Genomic DNA, 21,070 nt, shown 5'->3' on the forward strand with positions numbered 1-21,070 from the left:
GCCTGTTTACCTGTCGCACCTTTCTGCCTGTTTACCTGTCGCACCTTTCTGCCTGTTCACCTGTCTCAATGTTCTGCCTGTTCACCTGTCGCACCTTTCTGCCTGTTCACCTGTCTCAATGTTCTGCCTGTTCACCTGTCGCACCTTTCTGCCTGTTTACCTGTCGCACTTTTCTGCCTGTTCACCCGTTGCACCTTTCTGCCTGTTCACCTGTCGCACCTTTCTGCCTGTTCACTTGTCTCAATGTTCTGCCTGTTCACCTGTCGTACCTTTCTGCCTGTTTACCTGTCGCACCTTTCTGCCTGTTCACCTGTCGCACCTTTCTGCCTGTTTACCTGTCTCAACGTTCTGCCTGTTTACCTGTCTCAACGTTCTGCCTGTTTACCTGTCGCACCTTTCTGCCTGTTCACCTGTCGCACCTTTCTGCCTGTTTACCTGTCGCACCTTTCTGCCTGTTTACCTGTCGCACCTTTCTGCCTGTTCACCTGTCTCAATGTTCTGCCTGTTCACCTGTCGCACCTTTCTGCCTGTTCACCTGTCTCAATGTTCTGCCTGTTCACCTGTCGCACCTTTCTGCCTGTTTACCTGTCGCACCTTTCTGCCTGTTCACCTGTCTCAATGTTCTGCCTGTTCACCTGTCGTACCTTTCTGCCTGTTTACCTGTCGCACCTTTCTGCCTGTTTACCTGTCGCACCTTTCTGCCTGTTTACCTGTCTCAACGTTCTGCCTGTTTACCTGTCGCACCTTTCTGCCTGTTTACCTCTCACTTTTGTTTACCTGTGCCACCTTTCTGTTTACCTCTCACCTTTCTGCCTGTTTAGCCGTCTCACCGTTGTTTTTGTTTTTTTTGGATTTTTCCCCCCTTTTCTCCCCAATTGTCAATTGTACTTGGCCAATTACCCCACTCTTCCGAGCCGTCCCGGTCTCTGCTCCACCCCCTCTGCTGATCCGGGGAGGGCTGCAGACTACCACATGCCTCCTCCCATACATGTGGAGTCACCAGCCGCTTCTTTTCACCTGACAGTGAGGAGTTTCACCAGGGGGACGTAGCGCATGGGAGGTTCGCGCTTTCCCCCCTAGTCCCCTCCCCTCTAACAGGCACCCCGACTGACCAGAGGAGGCGCTAGTGCAGTGACCAGGACACATACCCACATCCGGCTTCCCACCTGCAGACACGGCCAATTGTGTCTGTAGGGACGCCCGACCAAGCCGGAGGTAACAGGGGGATTCGAACCGGCGATCCCCGTGTTGGTAGGCAACGGAATAGACCGCTACACTACCCGGATGCCCCACCTGTCTCACCTTTCTGTCTGTTTACCTGTCTCACTTTCCTGTTTACCTGTGTCACTTGCTTACCTGTCTCACCTCTCTACCTATGGTCTCACCTGGTTGCCTCTTCCACCAGGTGTCTCTGTTGGCCGTGGATGAGATGCATATGAACCTTCCTCACATGACCAGAGACATTTACTGGAACGACAGCGAGGCACGGCCGCCCTACACCCTGGCTGCTGCGGACTACTGCATCCCCTCCTTCCTGGGCTCCACCACCGACATGGGGTTTGTAGAAAACTGCCACAGTGTTTAGAAGGAAACTTGATTAAAACAAAACGAGAGAAATCTGTCTATGCTCTATAAATCTCTCTATTCCCTGCAGACTTTCAGACATTCTCCAGTTTGAGGACATTGACTTTGGTGAGGGTGGTCCACGGCAGCAGGACTCTGCTCCAACTCGTCGCCAAGAGTCGGTAATGTCATGGTTACACTACACTTTATTCTCCACTCGATTTTAATTTCATCCTTACCAGCTAGCAAATACTGTTGGCCTTGTGTATTTTCCATCAAGGAGAGAGAGGTGTGTTCTGACAGCCACCGTCAGTTCCTACATTCCTGCTCACAAGGAAACACTCAAAAACATCCCCAGCACATCACCACTGCCGTCGCAATTAACATTTGTAACATTAATTAAGAGATAAGACTAATGCAACCACAATAATTAAATAACATTTGATATATATATATATATATATATATATATATATATATATATATGAAGCCGGGGGAATTTCACACGGGACATTCAAATATAATTTTAGGGTCTTTATTCCGAGAGTACAAATATGGATAGATAAAAGGTAAGGGGTTCACAACATCCCACTGTAGCTCTGGGGGTGTGAGAGGAGGTTTCTGGAGGGAACAGCCGTTTCAATTCAATGCAGCTCGAAATACAGAAAATACTTGTGTAAATACAAATCCAGATCTAATAAATACAATAAATACAGCAGCTTCTACGGATGAACATAAACAGTATTATACACCACTCTTCGTCTTCACAACTGAAAATACAATGAGGAAATATAAAAATAAAACAACCTCCATTATACTGTTGAATTAGCATATGCCTACTGTTGTACTGGCATTAGCCTACTGTTGTACCAGCATTAGCCTACTATTGTACTGGCATTAGGCTACTGTTGTTCTAGCATTAGCCTACTGTTGTACTAGCATTAGCCTACTGTTGTACTGGCATTACCCTACTGTTGTTCTAGCATTAGCCTACTGTTGTACTAGCATTAGCCTACTGTTGTACTGGCATTACCCTACTGTTGTTCTAGCATTAGACTACTGTTGTACTAGCATTAACCTACTGTTGTACTGGCATTACCCTACTGTTGTTCTAGCATTAGACTACTGTTGTACTAGCATTAACCTACTGTTGTACTGGCATTACCCTACTGTTGTTCTAGCATTAGACTACCGTTGTACTGGCATTAGCCTACTGTTGTACTAGCATTAGCCTACTGTTGTACTAGCATTAGCCTACTGTTGTACTGGCATTAGCCTACTGTTGTACTAGCATTAGCCTACTGTTGTACTAGCATTAGCCTATTGTCTTGAAGTCTACAACAGCGAAATCAATTAGCTAACTCTTGTTCTTATGCACAAACATATATATGCAACTCAAAGTTTATACAAACAAAACTCTTATCAACCGATACACATTTGTAAACGGTTTTAACAAACCTCAAAGGCTGAAAGCTCTTACGGCGAACACAAAACCCTCGCCATCATCTGGTCTGCAGCTGCTCGCCTTCTCTGCTCTGCATGGTCCAACAGAACGTGGCCACACCGAACATTGTTCACTTCCTGGCAGCGTGATGACGTCAGCGATACACGTCCCGTTCTTAAAGCGACAGTAGCACAAATGTCAACATAACAGCAATAGGACCTTGAATCGTGGTTTCCGAGTTTATAAGGATTTAAATGAATTTCTTTACACTCTACACTAATACTCCTTTACCACCGGGTTACACACACACACATATATATATACACACACACATATATATGTATATAGCAGCGAATTCGGGGGGGGGGGGCGACCCGGGAACCGCCACAGCCAGGATGCGAACCTGTGTCTCCTGCACCACGGGTGACTACGTTAACCAGTCGACTAAGTGTATGTAGCGAGTGTATTCATCCGTAGTCGTTACACTACTCCCCCCCCCCCCGGGATGTGCGTCCCTGTGTTTCAGCATATCAGCTCCCTCACACCCGCCTCTGGGTGTCACCACCCCACTTCTGACACACACACACACACACACACACACACACACACACACACACACACACACACACACACTATAGCGAATTCTGGGGGCAACCACAGGAACTGCCGCGGCCGGGACGCGAACCCGTACCGCGGAGATCTCGCTGCCCGCTCGACTAAAGTGTCCGACCTTTAGTCCAGGACCAACGTGTCTACTTATCTCTGCACGTTACACTACACATATATATATCTAATAACAATGAAATTAGAAATGAATAATTCAATGTTGAAAGTAGATGCCCTGAAAATAAACACTCATTATTTAGAATTTAAACTTCAACATTTGTATTTTATTGTTTAAGACATAGGAAGGGTGGAATTAAATCAATGGACACAAGTCTTTAATCAAAACACCGTTTCATTCGTTGTTACAATTTCCATTAATCAAAAACTGACGGAGGCTCTGAAACTTGGGAAGAGAAAATTCTGTTTCTGTCAGAAATATGTAGATGTCTGTGAGAATGACAATGTTTAAATTTATTCTTGGGAAATTTCATTTCCAACGTGATGTTTTCAGGTCCTGGGTCGGGTCCGCAGGTTGATGAGCGTCCAGGAGCCTCCAGAACTCGTCCCGCCTCGACCCGCCTTCAAACGCCACAGCAGCGACGCAGCCGGCAGCTTCTTGGCTTTCCTACCTGACCACAGGTTCAGTATGGAGATGAAAGATCACCGTTCACCTTTTCAGCAGATTGGGTTCCGGAAGTACATTTCCCTTTCCTGTTTACCATAGACTTTTCATTATTTAACCCAGCACATTTCTGGCCGCTGCGGGATTCGATCCAGGGTTGTATTGCACCACAAGGCGACATCGCTACCCATCCATCCATTATCCAAACCACTTATCCTGCTCTCAGGGTGGCGGGGATGCTGGAGCCTATCCTAGCAGCCATTGGGCGGCAGGCAGGAAGACACCCTGGACAGGCCGCCAGACCGGAAGACACCCTGGACAGGCCGCCAGACCGCTCGACTAAAGGGGGCCGACCCCCTGGCGATCGGCCGGTGAGTCTTTTTGTAGGGTAGTCACCCTCTCCCGGATGCGCGCCCTCGCGCTTCATTATTCCAGCGCTCCGAAGAGACTTCTGAGGATCTGCACGCTTCCGGATCCCACCGCTGCCACCAGTGTAACCGAGCTTGTTTTCCGCCCACTGCGGGATTCGATCCGGCATTGTGCTGCACCACGAGGCGACATCGCTAACCGCCCGACTAAAGGGGGCCGACCCCCTGGCCATCGGCCAGTGAGTCTTTTTGTAGGTTACACTTATTTAAACAGTTTTTAGCCTTTAACAGATCCAAACTGCTACAAGACGAGTCACGACCTCCTAACGATTGTTTCAAAGTCAAAAACAAATGTGAAAACAGAAAAGCAGACCGAGGTACAACACTGTGTACTTTAGTATGTCTTCTAAGAGGGACTGCTTGCCCCATAAAGCATTGCAAATGGCTGGCTGGCGCAGTCGACGGCGCTGGCGCTAGTTCACGGTGCAAATCAAGCTAAGGTGTTGCTAATTTCGGGACATGCTGTGCTGACGGGAATGGGCACAAGGGAGGCATGGTTCTAAAAGTGTCGGCTCAGTAGGAGTGGTGGGATCTGTCTTCAGTTACGGCCAATCAAATCAGCTCCTCTCACTCCCTTTAAGAGCAGCGCCCTCTCTGTCATGGCGAACCATCAGTTTCCTAATAGACGGCGGAAGTCCAGACCGGCTAAGGCAGAAAAGGTTCTCCCAGGAGGAAACCGATGACCTTGTTCGGGAGGTGCAGTCGCCAAGTGCGCATACAACAGCCATTAACATCAATTCCAGTGTGATATGAGACAACACTCAAACACGATTACTTGACAGGCTACCGTTTAGCGTGTCTTCACTCTCACCAGCGTCTTTCTCTCTCTGCTGCGCATTCTATGAAAACAGCAGGAGACCTTAAATAGTTGTGATCACAGATCAATTAGCCTATAGGCAATTAGTTCGTTCTTTCAAGTTGAATGAGGTTAACTGAAATATTGAAATTCCAGACACCATGTTGTTTTCCTTGCGTGATGAAAGACAGTGATACATGTGGAAATTTTTTTTTGATTAAAAAGGTTAAGGACAGTAGTCATTAATTAAATTGTTCATGAAATAGGCCAACATAACATACTCAAAAGTAGCGTGTGTGATTTTGGTTTAGTCTGCTCTTAGTGTACCTTTGCCTAAAGCCCAAAAACTACCACACAGCGCCTGTGTCCGTGCTAAGACGTGGTCTGATCAGGCGGAGATGCAAGCATATTTGATTTTGTTTGACACCAAACTAGCACACTGTGTCACCTGGCTTTGACTGACACACTCTCTTACTGTGCCTCCAGGCCCATTTAAGCACAAGCAACGTCATGGCGAGCCCGGAAATGAGCAAACACGCACAGGAAAGCGAAAAACCACCTTGCACCTAACGAAATTGTCTGCATTAGCGCCACCACTGGCCTTGTGCCGCCCAGGAACTAGAGCCCTTAATCTTTAATGCTTTCTTGTTTAAATTGTTGTGTTTTATGATTTTCCTTCTCCATCACGTCTGACAGAGAAGACATAGTGGGGCATGCTACTACCAAACATAGGTGACATTACGTCACTATGTTCTGACTTCCACATACTCAACTTTAGAGGGGTAACGAGATGGTAACGGCAGCAATTAGTGTAACTCTAGTTTAGTACTTTGCCGGGAATTCGGTAGCAGAATCTCATCTCATCATCACCCGCTCCTCCGGGGTCGGGTCGCGGTGGCAGCAAGCTAAGTAGGGCACACCAGACGTCCCTCTCCCCAGCAACGCCCTCCAGCTCCTTCTGGGGGATCCCAAGACGTTCCCAGGCCAGATTGGACATGTAGTCCCTCCAGCGAGTTCTGGGTCTACCTCGGGGGCTCTTTCCGGTTGGCCGTGCCCGGAAAACATCCAAAGGAAGGCACCCAAGAGTCATCCTGATCAGATGCCCGAACCACCTCAACTGTTTCCTTTCGACGCGAAGGAGCAGCGACTCTACTCCGAGCTCCCTCCGGATGTCCTAGCTCCTCACCCTATCTGTAAGGCTGAGCCCAGACACCCCACGGAGGAAACTCATTTCAGCCGTGTATCCGCGATCGCACTCTTTCAGTCATTACCCAAAGCTCATGACCATAGCTGAGGGTTGGAACGAAGATTGACTGGTAAATTGAGAGATTTGCCTTCCGGCTCAGCTTCCTCTTCACCACAATGATCCAGTACAACGTCCACATTACTGCTGATGCTGCACCAAATCCATCTGTCAATCTCCTGCTCCATCCTACCCTCACTCGTGAACAAGACCCCGAGATAATTGAACTCCTTCACTTGAGGGAACAACTCATCCCCAACCCGGAGGGAGCAATCCAACATTTTCTGGTAGAGAACCATGGCCTGAGAATTGGAGGTGCTGACTCTCATCCCGACCATTTCACACTCAGCTGCAAACTGCCCCAGTGCGTGCTGGAAGCCAACAAAATCACATTATCTACAAAGAGCAGAGACGTAATTCTGAGGTTCCCAAAATGGACACACTCCTCACCTTGGCTGCGCCTTGAGATCCTGTCCATCAATATCACAAACAGAATCGGAGACAAGGGACAACCTTGGCCGAGTCTGACACCCACCAAAAACGTGTTTGACTTTGTGCCGAGAATGCGGACACAGCTCTCACTTTGGTTATACAAGGACTGGATGGCTTGTAGCAACTGCCCCAGTACCCTATACGCCTGCAGTACCCCCCACAGAGTGCCCCGGGGTAAATGGTCGTAAGCCATCTCCAATCCACAAAATATATGTAGACTGGCTGGTTAAACTCCAGTGCCTCCCTAATCACTTCCGGAAGGGTAAAGTGGTGGTCCATTGTTCCACGGACCTGAACGGAATCCACATTGTTCCTCGTGGTTCCGAGGTTCGACAACTGGTCGGAGCTTCCTTTCCAGCACCCTAGAGTAGACTTTCCCAGGGAGACTGAGCAGGGTAAAATACAAAATCTTAAAAGTTACATTGAAATAAAACGGACTTAAGGCTTCAACAGGCACATATGCCGTCAATTCACAATCTGGTAGCTCAAGGTAAGTCTGCCTTGTACCGATAATACATTATAGCTAATAATAAAATTCCCTATGGTGATTATGAATGCGAGTTTTACTTCCAGAAGCCGCCTCTTCAGTTCTATTGGCCTATTCAAATCCGTAATAGCATGCTATTGGTAAATTCAAACAGCTACAGATGCACTATTAGTTAATCATTACAGTTATGGCAAGGACTTACATGAATTCATTCATTAATCCATTTGTCTGTCTGTCTGTCCATCCGTCTCTCCAGGGTTCATCAAGGCACAGAGGATGTCATTCCTCACCCCTCCTCTTCCAAAGCTCTGTCACCCTCCCCCTCCCTCCCTGTGGGGGACACCCTTGCCACATTGAGGGAGGTCAGTAGCACCCCTTCCTCCCCAGACACCCCATTCTCTTCTTCCCCCCACCTCCCCCAGCTCGTCGTCAGCCCGCCGATACCACATTTCCATGACAACACAACGTTGGGTGTCAATGAAACAGCGAAGCCTCAGAACAGTGTTTCGGAACATCAGGCAGACTCCTCCCCAAGTGAAGAAGCACCAGATTGGGGCAAGAGCAGGTGATTCATGAGTCACCTGACCCCTCCTTTGCTTTCTGTTCCTAGTCACCTGACCCCCCCCTTTGTTTTCCCAGGAGCGGTTCCTCAGTCTGCTGCTCACCGACTCAACTCGGACCAAAGAAGTTCCGTTGGAGTATTCCTAAAGAGAAGGAGCGGCCCCGAGCCCGCCAGCTCTCCTTTCAGTTCTCCAGACAGTCGTCCAAGGCCTCCATTCGCAGCCTGCCCAGTCCCAAAGCACTTGGCCAGAGGAGAGGAGGCCCCCGCCTGCTGTGCTCTTCCCGCTTACAAGCTCAGAACCAAAACCAGAACCTTCAGGTCCCTGTTGCCGAGCAAGAATTTCAAGGACTACCAGGAACCAGTGACAACCAAGATAACTTCATAGTAGATAATAATAAAAGACCTTAACTACCAATCACTGTGCTCAGAGTTCAAGTTAGAATCCATCAGTCTTTTTAACAAAACCACTGTCCAATCAGATGGTTTGTGGCAAAAATATAAGCAACATGCAGCGTGACAACACAAGTCAATCAGAGAGCTCCAAACTGTGAGAACAAAGGTTTACACAGAGCAATCCTAGTTCTATGATCATGGGCAAAGCTGTCTGGCTAAAACTTCTGGACTTGTTTCTGTGTGTAATGTGTAATCGCACTGAAAATTGCAACAATGTACGCGTTTGCTCGGCCCCACCCACTCAGTGGCCAACATAAGGCTGATAAACCGCCACTATTCCTTCAACAGCTTTCTTTCATGCTGCTGGGGTTAGTGGGGAGGGGGGGGTAAGCCAGACGACTTTGCCTATGATCATAGAACTAGGGTTACCCTTGCGTAACCGTTATTCTTTTTCATGTTGGCTCTGATGTCTGGATCCACCTTACGGGGTAAAGTGGAGTGGGTGGAGGAAGCCGCCACTCTTCAAGTGGAATGCACTTGAATCCCACATATTAGGCGGAAGCAGTATGTTTTGTTTGTCCAAAGCCAGCGAGCTAATGTTGTCTGCCATCATTGAGTTAATCAATGGCTGACCAGGTCATCACCTTGCCAACAATAAGAGCCACAGCTTTGATGAGATAGAGAATGGCACCCAGAGATCTGGCAACGGTCTCAATGTCTTCAGGCAGGCATCAAGGCTTCTCTGTCCAACACTAGCTGAGAAAAACAGGAGGAGACCAAGGTGATGTTAACTGTCTCTGCACCCTGCACAGCACAAACACTACTTTTCTAGCAGGGCTGTATTGTTCCATAAAGTTGAACCGTGAGGAGAGAAATTATGGCTAAATACCATTTTCCAAAACTGAAGAATTTGTCTACGGAAATCTGACAACTTGATATGAATCTTGCCTACCTCAAAACCACATTTTAAAACAAAATCAAGCCCACCAATTTGTTTAAACAAGGACCTTGGTATATGAAACCACATAGAAGTTGGCTGTGTCAAGTATGCTTTCAGCCATTTAATCTTAAGAGTTCCAACCACTGATTCAAATTCTAAAGCTTTAATACCACCTTACCATGCTCTTTAACTAGCTGCGATCTTTTTATATAATGGGTTTTATTTTTCCATATGAATTGGAATATAACTGAGTTGGCTTTTTTAATATTATTGGGAGAAACATATAGGGAATGACACGGATAAATGAATTTGGAGATACCTTCTGCTTTATGACTCTTCCAAAAATAGTAAGATCTCTGGTCAGCCAGTGACTGAGAGATTTCTTCATATCAGTTATGCAATTAGAAATATTAATGTCTTCTCTTCTAATGACATTTTTAGAAATTATTATTCTTCAGACTCAACTCTAATTGAAGCAATTTGAGAATCCGTGCATGAATGAATGGGAAGTAATTCACATTTTTTAATAATAAGGGATAATCCTGATGCCTTGGAGAATAATGAAATTGTGTTAAAGGCTTTCTTTACAATAGTATTGTTTCTTAAGAAAATTAATGTGTCATCTGCGAATTGACTAATTCTAAATTCCTTGTCAAAGATAGTAATACCTTGAATTTCGGGATTAACAAAATAATTTTGGTGATATTGGGCACCCTTGATGAATACCACATTGTACCTTGAATATTAGGGGTCATTCCAGGGTTTGAAGATACAGAACTATACATGTCAGCGTAAAACATCTCAATTACATTGCAGAAGTTTTCTCCAAAACCCAGAAAGTGCAGCGCTTCCAGTAAAAAGGAATGTTCGATGGTATCAAATGCCTTATAAAATCAAGAAATTACACAAAACGATCTGCATCAATTAAGTCTCGATAATCAAGCATATCAAGTAAGAGCCTGGTATGGTTGTGTATACTTCTACCTGTTATAAAGGCTGATTGACATTCATCGACTATTTGTGTTAAGCCCTCACTTAATCGATCATTATAAACATGTGCCAACCGTTTGTAATCGTTACCTAATAAGATAATTGGTCTCCATTGGTCTAACGACAGGGATTAGTTTCGGGATTATGAAGCAAGGTGTTGTCACCCCTGGATTAGGGTGATAACACCTTGCTTCATAGTGGGAGAAAGTGTTTTTGCTGAAATACATTCTAAAGAGGCATTATAGAGCAGCTCTCATATCCCTCCATTAAAAAAGTGTAGAAGTCCACGGTTAAACCGTCAAGTCCTGGTGACTTCCCAGTAGACTTCCCAGCAGAATTGCTCTATCCAACTCTTAAATTTATCCCCCATATGTTGTTTAAATTTACCATCCAGCATTTTATTAAATTCTCTTAATATTTTCAAAAAGCAGCAGACAATTTTCCTTGCAAAAGTTGGATTTGTACAGGTTACTATAAAAAGCTCTTATTTCCTCATTTACTTGGTCTTGATTTTCAATAGTAACACCATTTATAAGCAACTTCTGAATTTTCTTTTTGGTTTGTCTTTGTTTTTCCAGACTAAAGAAATATGACGAATTTTCCCCCCTTCCTCAATCCATCGAGGTCTTGAATGAATAAATGCCCCCTTTGCTTTTTCCAAATAGATATTATCCAACTGGGATTGGAGATAGTTTAATTTAGCTTGTTCCTCCAATGATAATTCAGTTTTATACCAATCTGTTAATATCACTTACAATGTCTCGCTGTTTCTGCTTTTTAAGTTTAGAAGAGCATTTACTTGTTTTAATCGCAAGATGTCTAACTTCAAATTTGAAGCACTCCCATTTACTCGAGGAGGACCTTTCCAGTTCAGCAGTTTCTTTAACCAGTTGTTTGGCTTCTGTGCAAAATCTTCATCTTCCAAAAGGTTACTATTGAATTTCCAGATAGAGCTAAGGTTCGACTCATTCCTACACAACAAGGACAACGAGATTACACAACGATCAAGTAGAGGTGAAGCGGAGATTTCACACTTAGAGACCTCATTGACCAAAGTATTTTAGATTAACCAATAATCTCTCCTTGAACACTGGCCATGATTAGATGCGTTAAACCAGGTATATTCAGTAGTAGTGGGATTTTTCCTTCTCCAATAATCAGTCGAACTTGCTTTTGTGATCAATTCAACTATGATTTCATCTTAATTAGGACACTGTCCCCTTGATGGAAGACGGTCCAACCAGAGACCAGGAACCACATTAAAGTCTCCTCCCATTATGATTTTATCAGTTGTGTAACACACTCCCCATTCCTCCAACAACTTACTCAGGGATGCAAATACATTTTTGTTCTGGGTCTTTCTGTTGTACCATATACATGTGACGTCACCATATGTGGTCACATTTTGTGTGTGTTTTATTAAATTCCATTCGTGGGAGAATAATAATAAGTTGGTTAATACTGAGTCACTGTCCCTCCCAGCCAGTAGGGGGCCCTGACTTTGGAACGTACGCAGCATCGGAGTGAACGGTTGTTGCCGGTTGTTGCTCGGCGACCGCTAGGGGTCGTCATTCTGTTGAGGGCAACGCCGGAAGAGCAGCGCGCGTGTCTCAATTACAGGTTGGTGGTGTGCACAAACATGCCGGACGTGTTGGATGTGGCTTGTTGTGAGGCTGGAACCAGGATAGTGGGTTAGTCACGTGGGTTGTGCGCGCGCATTACTTGTATATTTGAATTTAATCAAACGGCCGTAGTCACGTGGCAGACAGAGCGCTGCACGTGTGTGTGATGGCGGAGGCGTTTTGTCCCGAGACAAATCTCCCGGTCACTTGTGAGGACGCAGCTAATGGTAAATGTTGCGCGGCGGTGATCTGCATGTTCCCGCTCTTCTCATACATGTGCTGGTTTAAGATGAAAGCCAGGTTCAGTTTGCTTCGCTCTCTGAACTGCTTCATTTAGCGTCCTGGCGATCCCGGCACATTCTCGCGAGAGATTGCGTCATCGCGATAGTCTACCCGAGCAGGTTAGCAAGTCGCTGCGTTCATACAATGGTGGATTCAGGTTCCGTTCATGGAGTTTAACAAGTCAAATACTTACCTGACTAGAGCCAATACATTTATTAATACATGTCAAGCCAATGGCATGCAGTGGTCATATTAGCAGTATAAAAGGTTGACAGTTTTGAATAAGAGTAAAACTATGCAGCACACTGGTAACTGGTGTAAACTACTAATAAGACACGTTAGCCACTAGCTAACGGGTCTGACCCTTTAGTCCCTAGCTAACGGGTCTGACCCTTTAGCCCCTAGCTAGTGGGTCTGTCCCTTTAGCCCCTAGCTAACGGGTCTGACCCGTTAGCCACTAGCTAACGGGTCTGACCCTTTAGCCCCTAGCTAGCGGGTCTGACCCTTTAGCCCCTAGCTAGCGGGTCTGACCCTTTAGTCCCTAGCTAACGGGTCTGACCCTTTAGCCCCTAGCTAACGGGTCTGACCCTTTAGCCCCTAGCTAGCGGGTCTGACCCTTTAGCCCCTAGCTAGCGGGTCTGACCCTTTAGTCCCTAGCTAGCGGGTCTGACCCTTTAGCCCCTAGCTAGCGGGTCTTACCCTTTAGTCCCTAGCTAGCGGGTCTGCTGACCCTTTAGTCCCTAGCTAACGGGTCTGACCCTTTAGCCGAGCGGTTAGTGACGTCGCCTTGTGGTGCAGCACACCCCGTATCGAATCCCGCACCGGGCAACAAAATAACCCGTTACACTGGTCATATGACATGACACGGAGTTATGCCACATCATATTGTTAATACATTATGATGATGCATTAGGTAATGCTGCCATAACTACTATCAGGCCAGGTTGTACTGTAGGAGGTGATCTAATACAGTGTTATACTGATGGTATTTATTAAAGTATATACATATGTATGTGTGGTATAGCAGAGTTAATGTGAGCTCACCGAGTTAAAGGGAAATGTGTACTCTTATAGTATTTGGTGAAAATTGTGAATCCTTCATATTTTATACAAATTCATATTTTTATATTAATTTTAAACAAAGGAAAAAAGAGAAAATACAAACAAGTGATTGATTATGCATTTGATTTGGAAGAAGTTCTGTTGAGAGCAGCGTCTGAAAAGCAGCACAGGTTTCTCTGTCAACTTGTTTCTCCGTATTACAGGGAATATGACCTGCTGCAGGACCGCACCCCGGGCCTGCAGCAATGGCCCAGAGTGTGAACACAAGAAACAGGCTAGCGCTAGACTTCAATATGCTGCACATTTTATTAAAAGAAATGAGCAGGCCATGAGGGCAAACTCCATGGCCACAAAGCCTCAGCAGAATAATGTCTATGACTTCTGGAAGGAAGTTGAGGTTATTAATAACAGTAAGATGCCCTACCATCCAACGTTGATTGATGGGATTACTGGGCCTGAAAATATTGCTGAACTGTGGTGAAAACACTATGGAGACATTTTTAATTGTGTAAAGAGTGATGGACTTAATGTTGGCGATGTCTCTAACAAAGATGATATGGTTATTAGACCCGGTGAAGTGTGCTATACCATTGAGAAATGGTCAGTGAACAAAGCATGTGGGCTTGACCCAGTAACAGCAGAACATCTGAAGTATGCTAGCCACAGAATCTCAGTGTTACTGGCCGTGTGTTTTCTGGATGGTTAATGCAGGGCATCCTACCTGACTCCAAGCTGTCTGTGTGGTCTGGGTAGGTTGTGTATGGTGTGGGTAGGTTGTGTATGGTGTGGGTAGATTGTGTATGGTGTGGGTAGATTGTGTATGGTGTGGGTAGATTGTGTATGGTGTGGGTAGGTTGTGTATGGTGTGGGTAGGTTGTGTATGGTGTGGGTAGATTGTGTATGGTGTGGGTAGGTTGTGTATGGTGTGGGTTGGTTGTGTATGGTGTGGGTAGGTTGTGTGTGGTGTGGGTAGTTTGTGTGTGGTGTGGGTAGGTTGTGTATGGTGTGGGTAGGTTGTGTATGGTGTGGGTAGATTGTGTATGGTGTGGGTAGATTGTGTATGGTGTGGGTAGATTGTGTATGGTGTGGGTAGGTTGTGTATGGTGTGGGTAGGTTGTGTATGGTGTGGGTAGGTTGTGTATGGTGTGGGTAGATTGTGTATGGTGTGGGTAGTTTGTGTATGGTGTGGGTAGATTGTGTATGGTGTGGGTAGGTTGTGTATGGTGTGGGTAGGTTGTGTATGGTGTGGGTAGGTTGTGTATGGTGTGGGTAGATTGTGTATGGTGTGGGTAGTTTGTGTGTGGTGTGGGTAGATTGTGTATGGTGTGGGTAGATTGTGTATGGTGTGGGTAGTTTGTGTATGGTGTGGGTAGATTGTGTATGGTGTGGGTAGGTTGTGTATGGTGTGGGTAGGTTGTGTATGGTGTGGGTAGGTTGTGTATGGTGTGGGTAGGTTGTGTATGGTGTGGGTAGGTTGTGTATGGTGTGGGTAGATTGTGTATGGTGTGGGTAGTTTGTGTGTGGTGTGGGTAGATTGTGTATGGTGTGGGTAGATTGTGTATGGTGTGGGTAGGTTGTGTATGGTGTGGGTAGATTGTGGAACTGAATTGCCCTTTTGGGATAAATTAAAGTTGTCTGAATCTGTATTAGAAACCCACGGGAACAAATATCATCATAATAATCTATATTATCACATATATTATAATCTATATGATAATATAGATTATAATATAGATTATAATCTATATTATAACCTATATTTTTACAAAGTTCTGCTCATTATTTATCAGTGTGAGTTATTGATAAGTTATTGATAATTAGGTGGTCAGTTGGCCGTTTGGTGGCGGATGTGGGCAAAGCCCACACGGTCCTGCCCGCGGTCGAAGATGCTGTAGTACTCAGTCAGAAATACATCTCCCAGAATCCACAGCGGGCCCTCAGGAGACAAGATGTCCACCGCCTGGAAGCCACTGAAGCACAACTCCCTCTCTCCCAACACCTCCTGTACGGAGAGAGAGAGAGAGAGAGAGAGAGAGAGACAGATGTTTAGACACACAGTGAGTCAGATAGACACACACATACAGACACACAGACAGGCAGACACACAGACACACACACACACACACAGACAGGCAGACACACAGACACAGACAGGCAGACACACAGGCAGACAGACACACACACACAGACAGGCAGACACACAGACACACACAGACAGGTAGACACACACACACAGACAGGCAGACACACAGACACACACAGACAGGCAGACACACACAGACACACAGACACAGACAGGCAGACACACAGGCAGACAGACACACACACACAGACACACAGACACACACAGACAGGCAGACACACACAGACACACAGACACAGACAGGCAGACACACAGGCAGACAGACACACACACACAGACACACAGACACACACAGACAGGCAGACACACACAGACACACAGACACAGACAGGCAGACACACAGGCAGACAGACACACACACAGAGACAGGCAGACACACACACACACACACACACACACAGGCAGACAGACACACACACACACAGACAGACAGACACACAGGCAGACAGACAGACACACAGGCAGGCAGATACCTTTCTAACATAGTTCTGTGAGGTGAGGGTGTACTCAACTCCTCCCAGTTCAAAGGTCACATGAGGCAAACTGGACAACCTGGCACAGTCTATCAGGTACTGAGTGCACACACACACACACAGACACACACACACACACACACAGACACACACACACACACACACACACACAGAGGGAAAGATCAAATGTAATTAACCTACAGGTCATACGTATGTCTTGTTGTTCTGTGAGGAGAAGTCAGTGTTTACACAGGGAACATCAGTTACTGCAGGTTCCTCTTCCTCTTTTGGCTGCTATGATGAAGATGTGAAACACTATGCAGCCTATCCTACCCCCGGCAAAGTCCTACCAGAGACTAACCATTCACATCGCATAGTACTGAAGAATTTGGAGATTTGTGGATCAGAGTCTGGAGATATGTCAGCGTGTTCCTACCGCCCAGTCAGCCCAACAATCAGCGATTGCTGATATATCCCCCCCCCCCGGCCATTTTCAACGAATGCAATCATGGAAGAGCTCATTGCAAAAAAATAAATAAATACAAAATTCCCATTTTGGGATTGTTTGGATTTAAACCAGAAGGACCCACATTAAGTAATTTGCAATCTTTGCAAATAGTGCAGGCAAAAGATTCAAACACTACCAAGTTGCACGAGCATTAATGTGAAAATCTAATGTTACTGAAACATCACGGGCTACTCTTCTACTACTACTACTACTACTACTACTACTACTACTGCTGCTGTTACTTCTGGCTGCTCCCGTTAGGGGGCGCCACAGCGGATCATCCGTTTCCATCTCTTCCTGTCTTCTGCGTGTTCCTCTGTCACACCAGCCACCTGCATGTCCTCCCTCACCACATCCATAAACCTCCTCTTTGGCCTTCCTCTTCTCCTCTTCCCTGGCAGCGCCTTCTTCTTCAATTCTTCAATTCTATAAAATAAGCCACCTTGAGGTCTTCACTAAGCAGTAAGTTGTGAACACAGGGCGTCACATGGACACCAGCACCTGCAGCCTTCAAATGACCCAGCTGGTGGGATAACATCAGTACGCTGTTGAATGATCAGGTGCGCAGCTGCGCAGTCTGTGGTCCAGTTCTCAAATATGCCATTGACTTGGTATTGGTATGACTTGACGGTGCTTTTCAGCACCAATTGATCACACAGCAACTACTAAAGATGACTTAGTCATCATTTAGTCCCTGCCCTATTCTGTCAAAGACTCGTCGGACATCAGTGCAACAACAACATGCAAATGGGTTATTCTCAGTCACGTGACTTTTTCACTGACGAATAACAGCTCCGCCATGTTGGAGAACAGCTAGACCTCAGTGACCACTATTGACACTGAAGTTCTCATTGTCGATCTGTGTTTACAAGAACGACATTTTAAGCGAAAATCGGACAAACGTAAGGAAATAAAACATTGCAGCTGTGACCCACTCTTCGAAAAACAGTTTGCAAGATAAATTTTACAAAGTTCTGGCCTAACGGCGCAAAGGATCAGATTCAAACCACGGAAACAGTGCAGAAATTAACCATTGTAAAATATGAACCACGAGAACTGTTGTGTATGAATCACACCTTGAAACAAATTCTGTCACTCTGAGTGTTTAGAAAACGTTTAGCATCGCAGTGACAGCAACAAATGTTATCAGCGCATATGCCCTGCAAGTTGGGTGTGAGATGGATGAAAAAGAAGAATTCTGGAGTGAGTTGGATGACGTGGTGCAGAGGGTACCCAAGGAGGAGAGAGGGGTGATTGGAGCCGACTTCAATGGACATGTTGGTGAAGGGAACAGATGTGATGAGGAGGTGATGGGAAGGTATGGAGTCAAGAAGAGAAATGTGGAAGGACAGATGGTGGTGGATTTTGTGAAAAGGATGGAAATGGCTGTGGTGAATACATATTTCAAGAAGAGGGAGGAACACAGGGTGACGTACAAGAGTGGAGGAAAGTGCACACAGGTGGACTATATCTTATGTAGGAGGCGCCATCTAAAAGGGATTGGAGACTGCAAGGTGGTGACAGGGAGAACGTAGCTAGGCAGCATCGGATGGTGGTCTGGAGGATGACTTTGGAGACCAAGAAGAGGAAGCGAGTGAAGACACAACCGAAGATCAAGTGGTGGAAGTTGAAGAAGGAAGACTGTTGTGTGGAGTTCAGGCAGGAGGTAACACAGGCACTGGGTGGTAGTGAAGAGTTGCCAGATGGCTGGACAACCACTGCAGAAATAGTGAGGGAGACAGCTAGGAAGGTACTTGGTGTGTCATCAGGACAGAGGAAGGAAGACAAGGAGACTTGGTGGTGGAATGAGGAAGTACATCAAAGTATACAGAGGAAGAGGTTGGCAAAGAAGAAGTGGGATAGTAAGAGAGGTGAAGAAAGTAGACAGGAGTACAAGGAGACGCAGCGTAAAGTGAAGAGAGAGGTGGTAAAGGCAAAGGAAAAGGTGTATGGAGAGTTGTATGACAGGTTAGACACTAAGGAAGGAGAAAAGGACTTGTACCGATTGGCTAGACAGAGGGACCGAGCTGGGAAGGATGTGCAGCAAGTTAGGGTGATCGAGGATAGAGATGGAAATGTGCTGACAAGCGAGGAGAGTGTGCTGAGAAGGTGGAAGGAGTACTTTGAGGGTTGATGAATGAAGAAAATGAGAGAGAGAGAAGGTTGGATGATGTAGGGATAGTGAATCAGGAAGTGTGGTAACTTAGCAAGGAGGAAGTGAGGCAGCTATGAAGAGGATGAAGAGTGGAAAGGCAGTTGGTCCTGATGACATACCTGTGGAGGTATGGAGATGTTTAGGAGAGATGGCAGTGGGGTTTTTAACTAGATTGTTTAACACAATCTTGGAAAGGGAGAGGATGCCTGAGGAGTGGAGAAGAAGCATACTGGTACCGATTTTCAAGAACAAGGGTGATGTGCAGAACTGTAACAACTACAGAGGTATAAAGTTGATCAGCCACAGCATGAAGATATGGGAAAGAGTAATAGAAGCTAGGTTAAGAGGAGGAGAGGTGATGATCAGCCACAGCATGAAGATATGGGAAAGAGTAATAGAAGCTAGGTTAAGAGGGAGGAGAGGTGACGATCAGCGAGCAGCAGTATGGTTTCATGCCAGGAAAGAGCACCACAGATGAGATGTTTGCTTTGAGAATGTTGATGGAGAAGTATAGAGAAGGCCAGAAAGAGCTGCATTGTGTCTTTGTAGATTTAGAGAAAGCTTATGACAGAGTGCCGAGAGAGGAGGTGTGGTATTGTATGAGGAAGTCAGAGTTGCAGAGAAGTATGTAGGAGTGGTGCAGGATATGTATGAGGGAGGTGTAGCAGTGGTGAGGTGTGCGGTTGGAATGACAGATGGGTTCAAGGTGGAGGTGGGATTACATCAAGGATCGGCTCTGAGCCCTTTCTTGTTTGCAATGGTGATGGACAGGTTGACAGACAAGATCAGGCAGGGTGTCTCCATGGACGATGATGTTCGCGGATGACATTGTGATCTGTAGCGAGAGTAGGGTGCAGGTGGAGGAGAGCCTGGAGAGGTGGAGGTATGCACTGGAGAGAAGAGGAATGAAAGTCAGTAGGAGCAAGACGGAATACCTATGCGTGAATGAGAGAGAGGGACAGTGGAATGGTCAGGATGCAAGGAGTGGAGGTGACGAAGGTGGATGAGTCTAAATACTTGGGGTCAACTGTCCAAGTAACGGGGAGTGCAGTAGAGAGGTGAAGAAGAGAGTGCAGGCAGGGTGGAGTGGGTGGAGAAGAGTGTTCAGGAGTGATTTGCGACAGAAGGGTATCAGCAAGAGTTAAAGGGAAGGTTTACAAGATGGTGGTGAGACCAGCTATGTTGTATGGTTTGGAGACAGTGGCACTGATGAAAAGACAGGAGGTCGGAGCTGGAGGTGGCAGAGATGAAGATGATAAGATTTTCATTGGGAGTGATGAAGAAGGACAGGATTAGGAAGGAGTATATTAGAGGGACAGCTCAGGTTGGACTGTTTGGAGACAAAGCAAGAGACACAAGATGGAGATGGTGTGGACATGTGTGGAGGAGAGATGCTGAGTATATTGGGAGAAGGATGCTGAATATGGAGCTGCCAGGGAAGAGGAGAAGAGGAAGGCCAAAGAGGAGGCTTATGGATGTGGTGAGGGAGAACATGCAGGTGGCTGGTGTGACAGAGGAAGACGCAGAAGACAGGAAGAGATGGAAACGGATGATCCGCTGTGGCGCCCCCTAACGGGAGCAGCCAAAAGTAGTAGTAGATCCAGTTCTACTATAACACATCCGTGCCCATAGCCCAACTCCAACTGCCAGTTCCTCTTCACGCACACTCTGGGCCACACTTTACCGAGTTGAATCCCTGAGGAGGCAGACCATTAAATTTGCAATAACAAAGCAATAAAAAAAAAAATCACACAGAAAATAGCCCCCCCCCCCCCCAAAAAAAAAAAAAACCAATCGTCGATTGCTGATATAGTCGTCCAACCGTCCAAGTTTATCCTGGATTCGATGTTGTCTTTAATACAACACCAACCGAAATTATTAGAAAGGGTATTTTTGCATATTGTAGCGAATTCGGGGGCACTCGGGGAACCGCCACAGCCGGGACGCGAACCCGTATCTCCTGCACCGCGAGCGACAACGTTAGCCAGTCGACCAAAGGTCCGACCCGTTAGCCAAGGGCTAACGTGTCTACCTATCCGTGAACGTTACAATATAAATATCTTTTTTTTTTCGACACCGCCCCCTTTTTTCTCCCCAATTGCATCCGGCCAATTACCCCACTCTTCCGAGATGTCCCAGTCGTTGCTCCACCCCCTTTGCCGGTCCGGGGAGAGCTGCAAACTACCACATACCTCCTCCGATACATGTGGAGTCACATGACAGTGAGGAGTTTCACCAGGGGGACGTAGCGCGTGGGAG

At 46.3% G+C, this 21,070-nt stretch overlaps 1 protein-coding gene across 1 annotated transcript in view; it reads left to right on the plus strand.

Annotated features, from left to right (window-relative positions):
* Positions 1 to 8,651, plus strand: part of LOC130109019 (bestrophin-3-like) — a 51,285-nt gene extending 42,634 nt beyond the window's left edge. Inside the window, exons 10-14 of the mRNA XM_056275719.1 lie at positions 1,406 to 1,557; positions 1,655 to 1,745; positions 4,125 to 4,252; positions 7,938 to 8,246; positions 8,324 to 8,651. Of these exons, the coding sequence (XP_056131694.1) occupies positions 1,406 to 1,557; positions 1,655 to 1,745; positions 4,125 to 4,252; positions 7,938 to 8,246; positions 8,324 to 8,651 (1,008 nt within the window). The remainder of the gene's footprint in view (positions 1 to 1,405; positions 1,558 to 1,654; positions 1,746 to 4,124; positions 4,253 to 7,937; positions 8,247 to 8,323) is intronic.
* The last annotated feature ends 12,419 nt before the right edge of the window (positions 8,652 to 21,070 follow it).

Source organism: Lampris incognitus, chromosome 3, assembly GCF_029633865.1.
Source record: "Lampris incognitus isolate fLamInc1 chromosome 3, fLamInc1.hap2, whole genome shotgun sequence".
NCBI classification, from domain to species: Eukaryota; Metazoa; Chordata; class Actinopteri; order Lampriformes; family Lampridae; genus Lampris; species Lampris incognitus.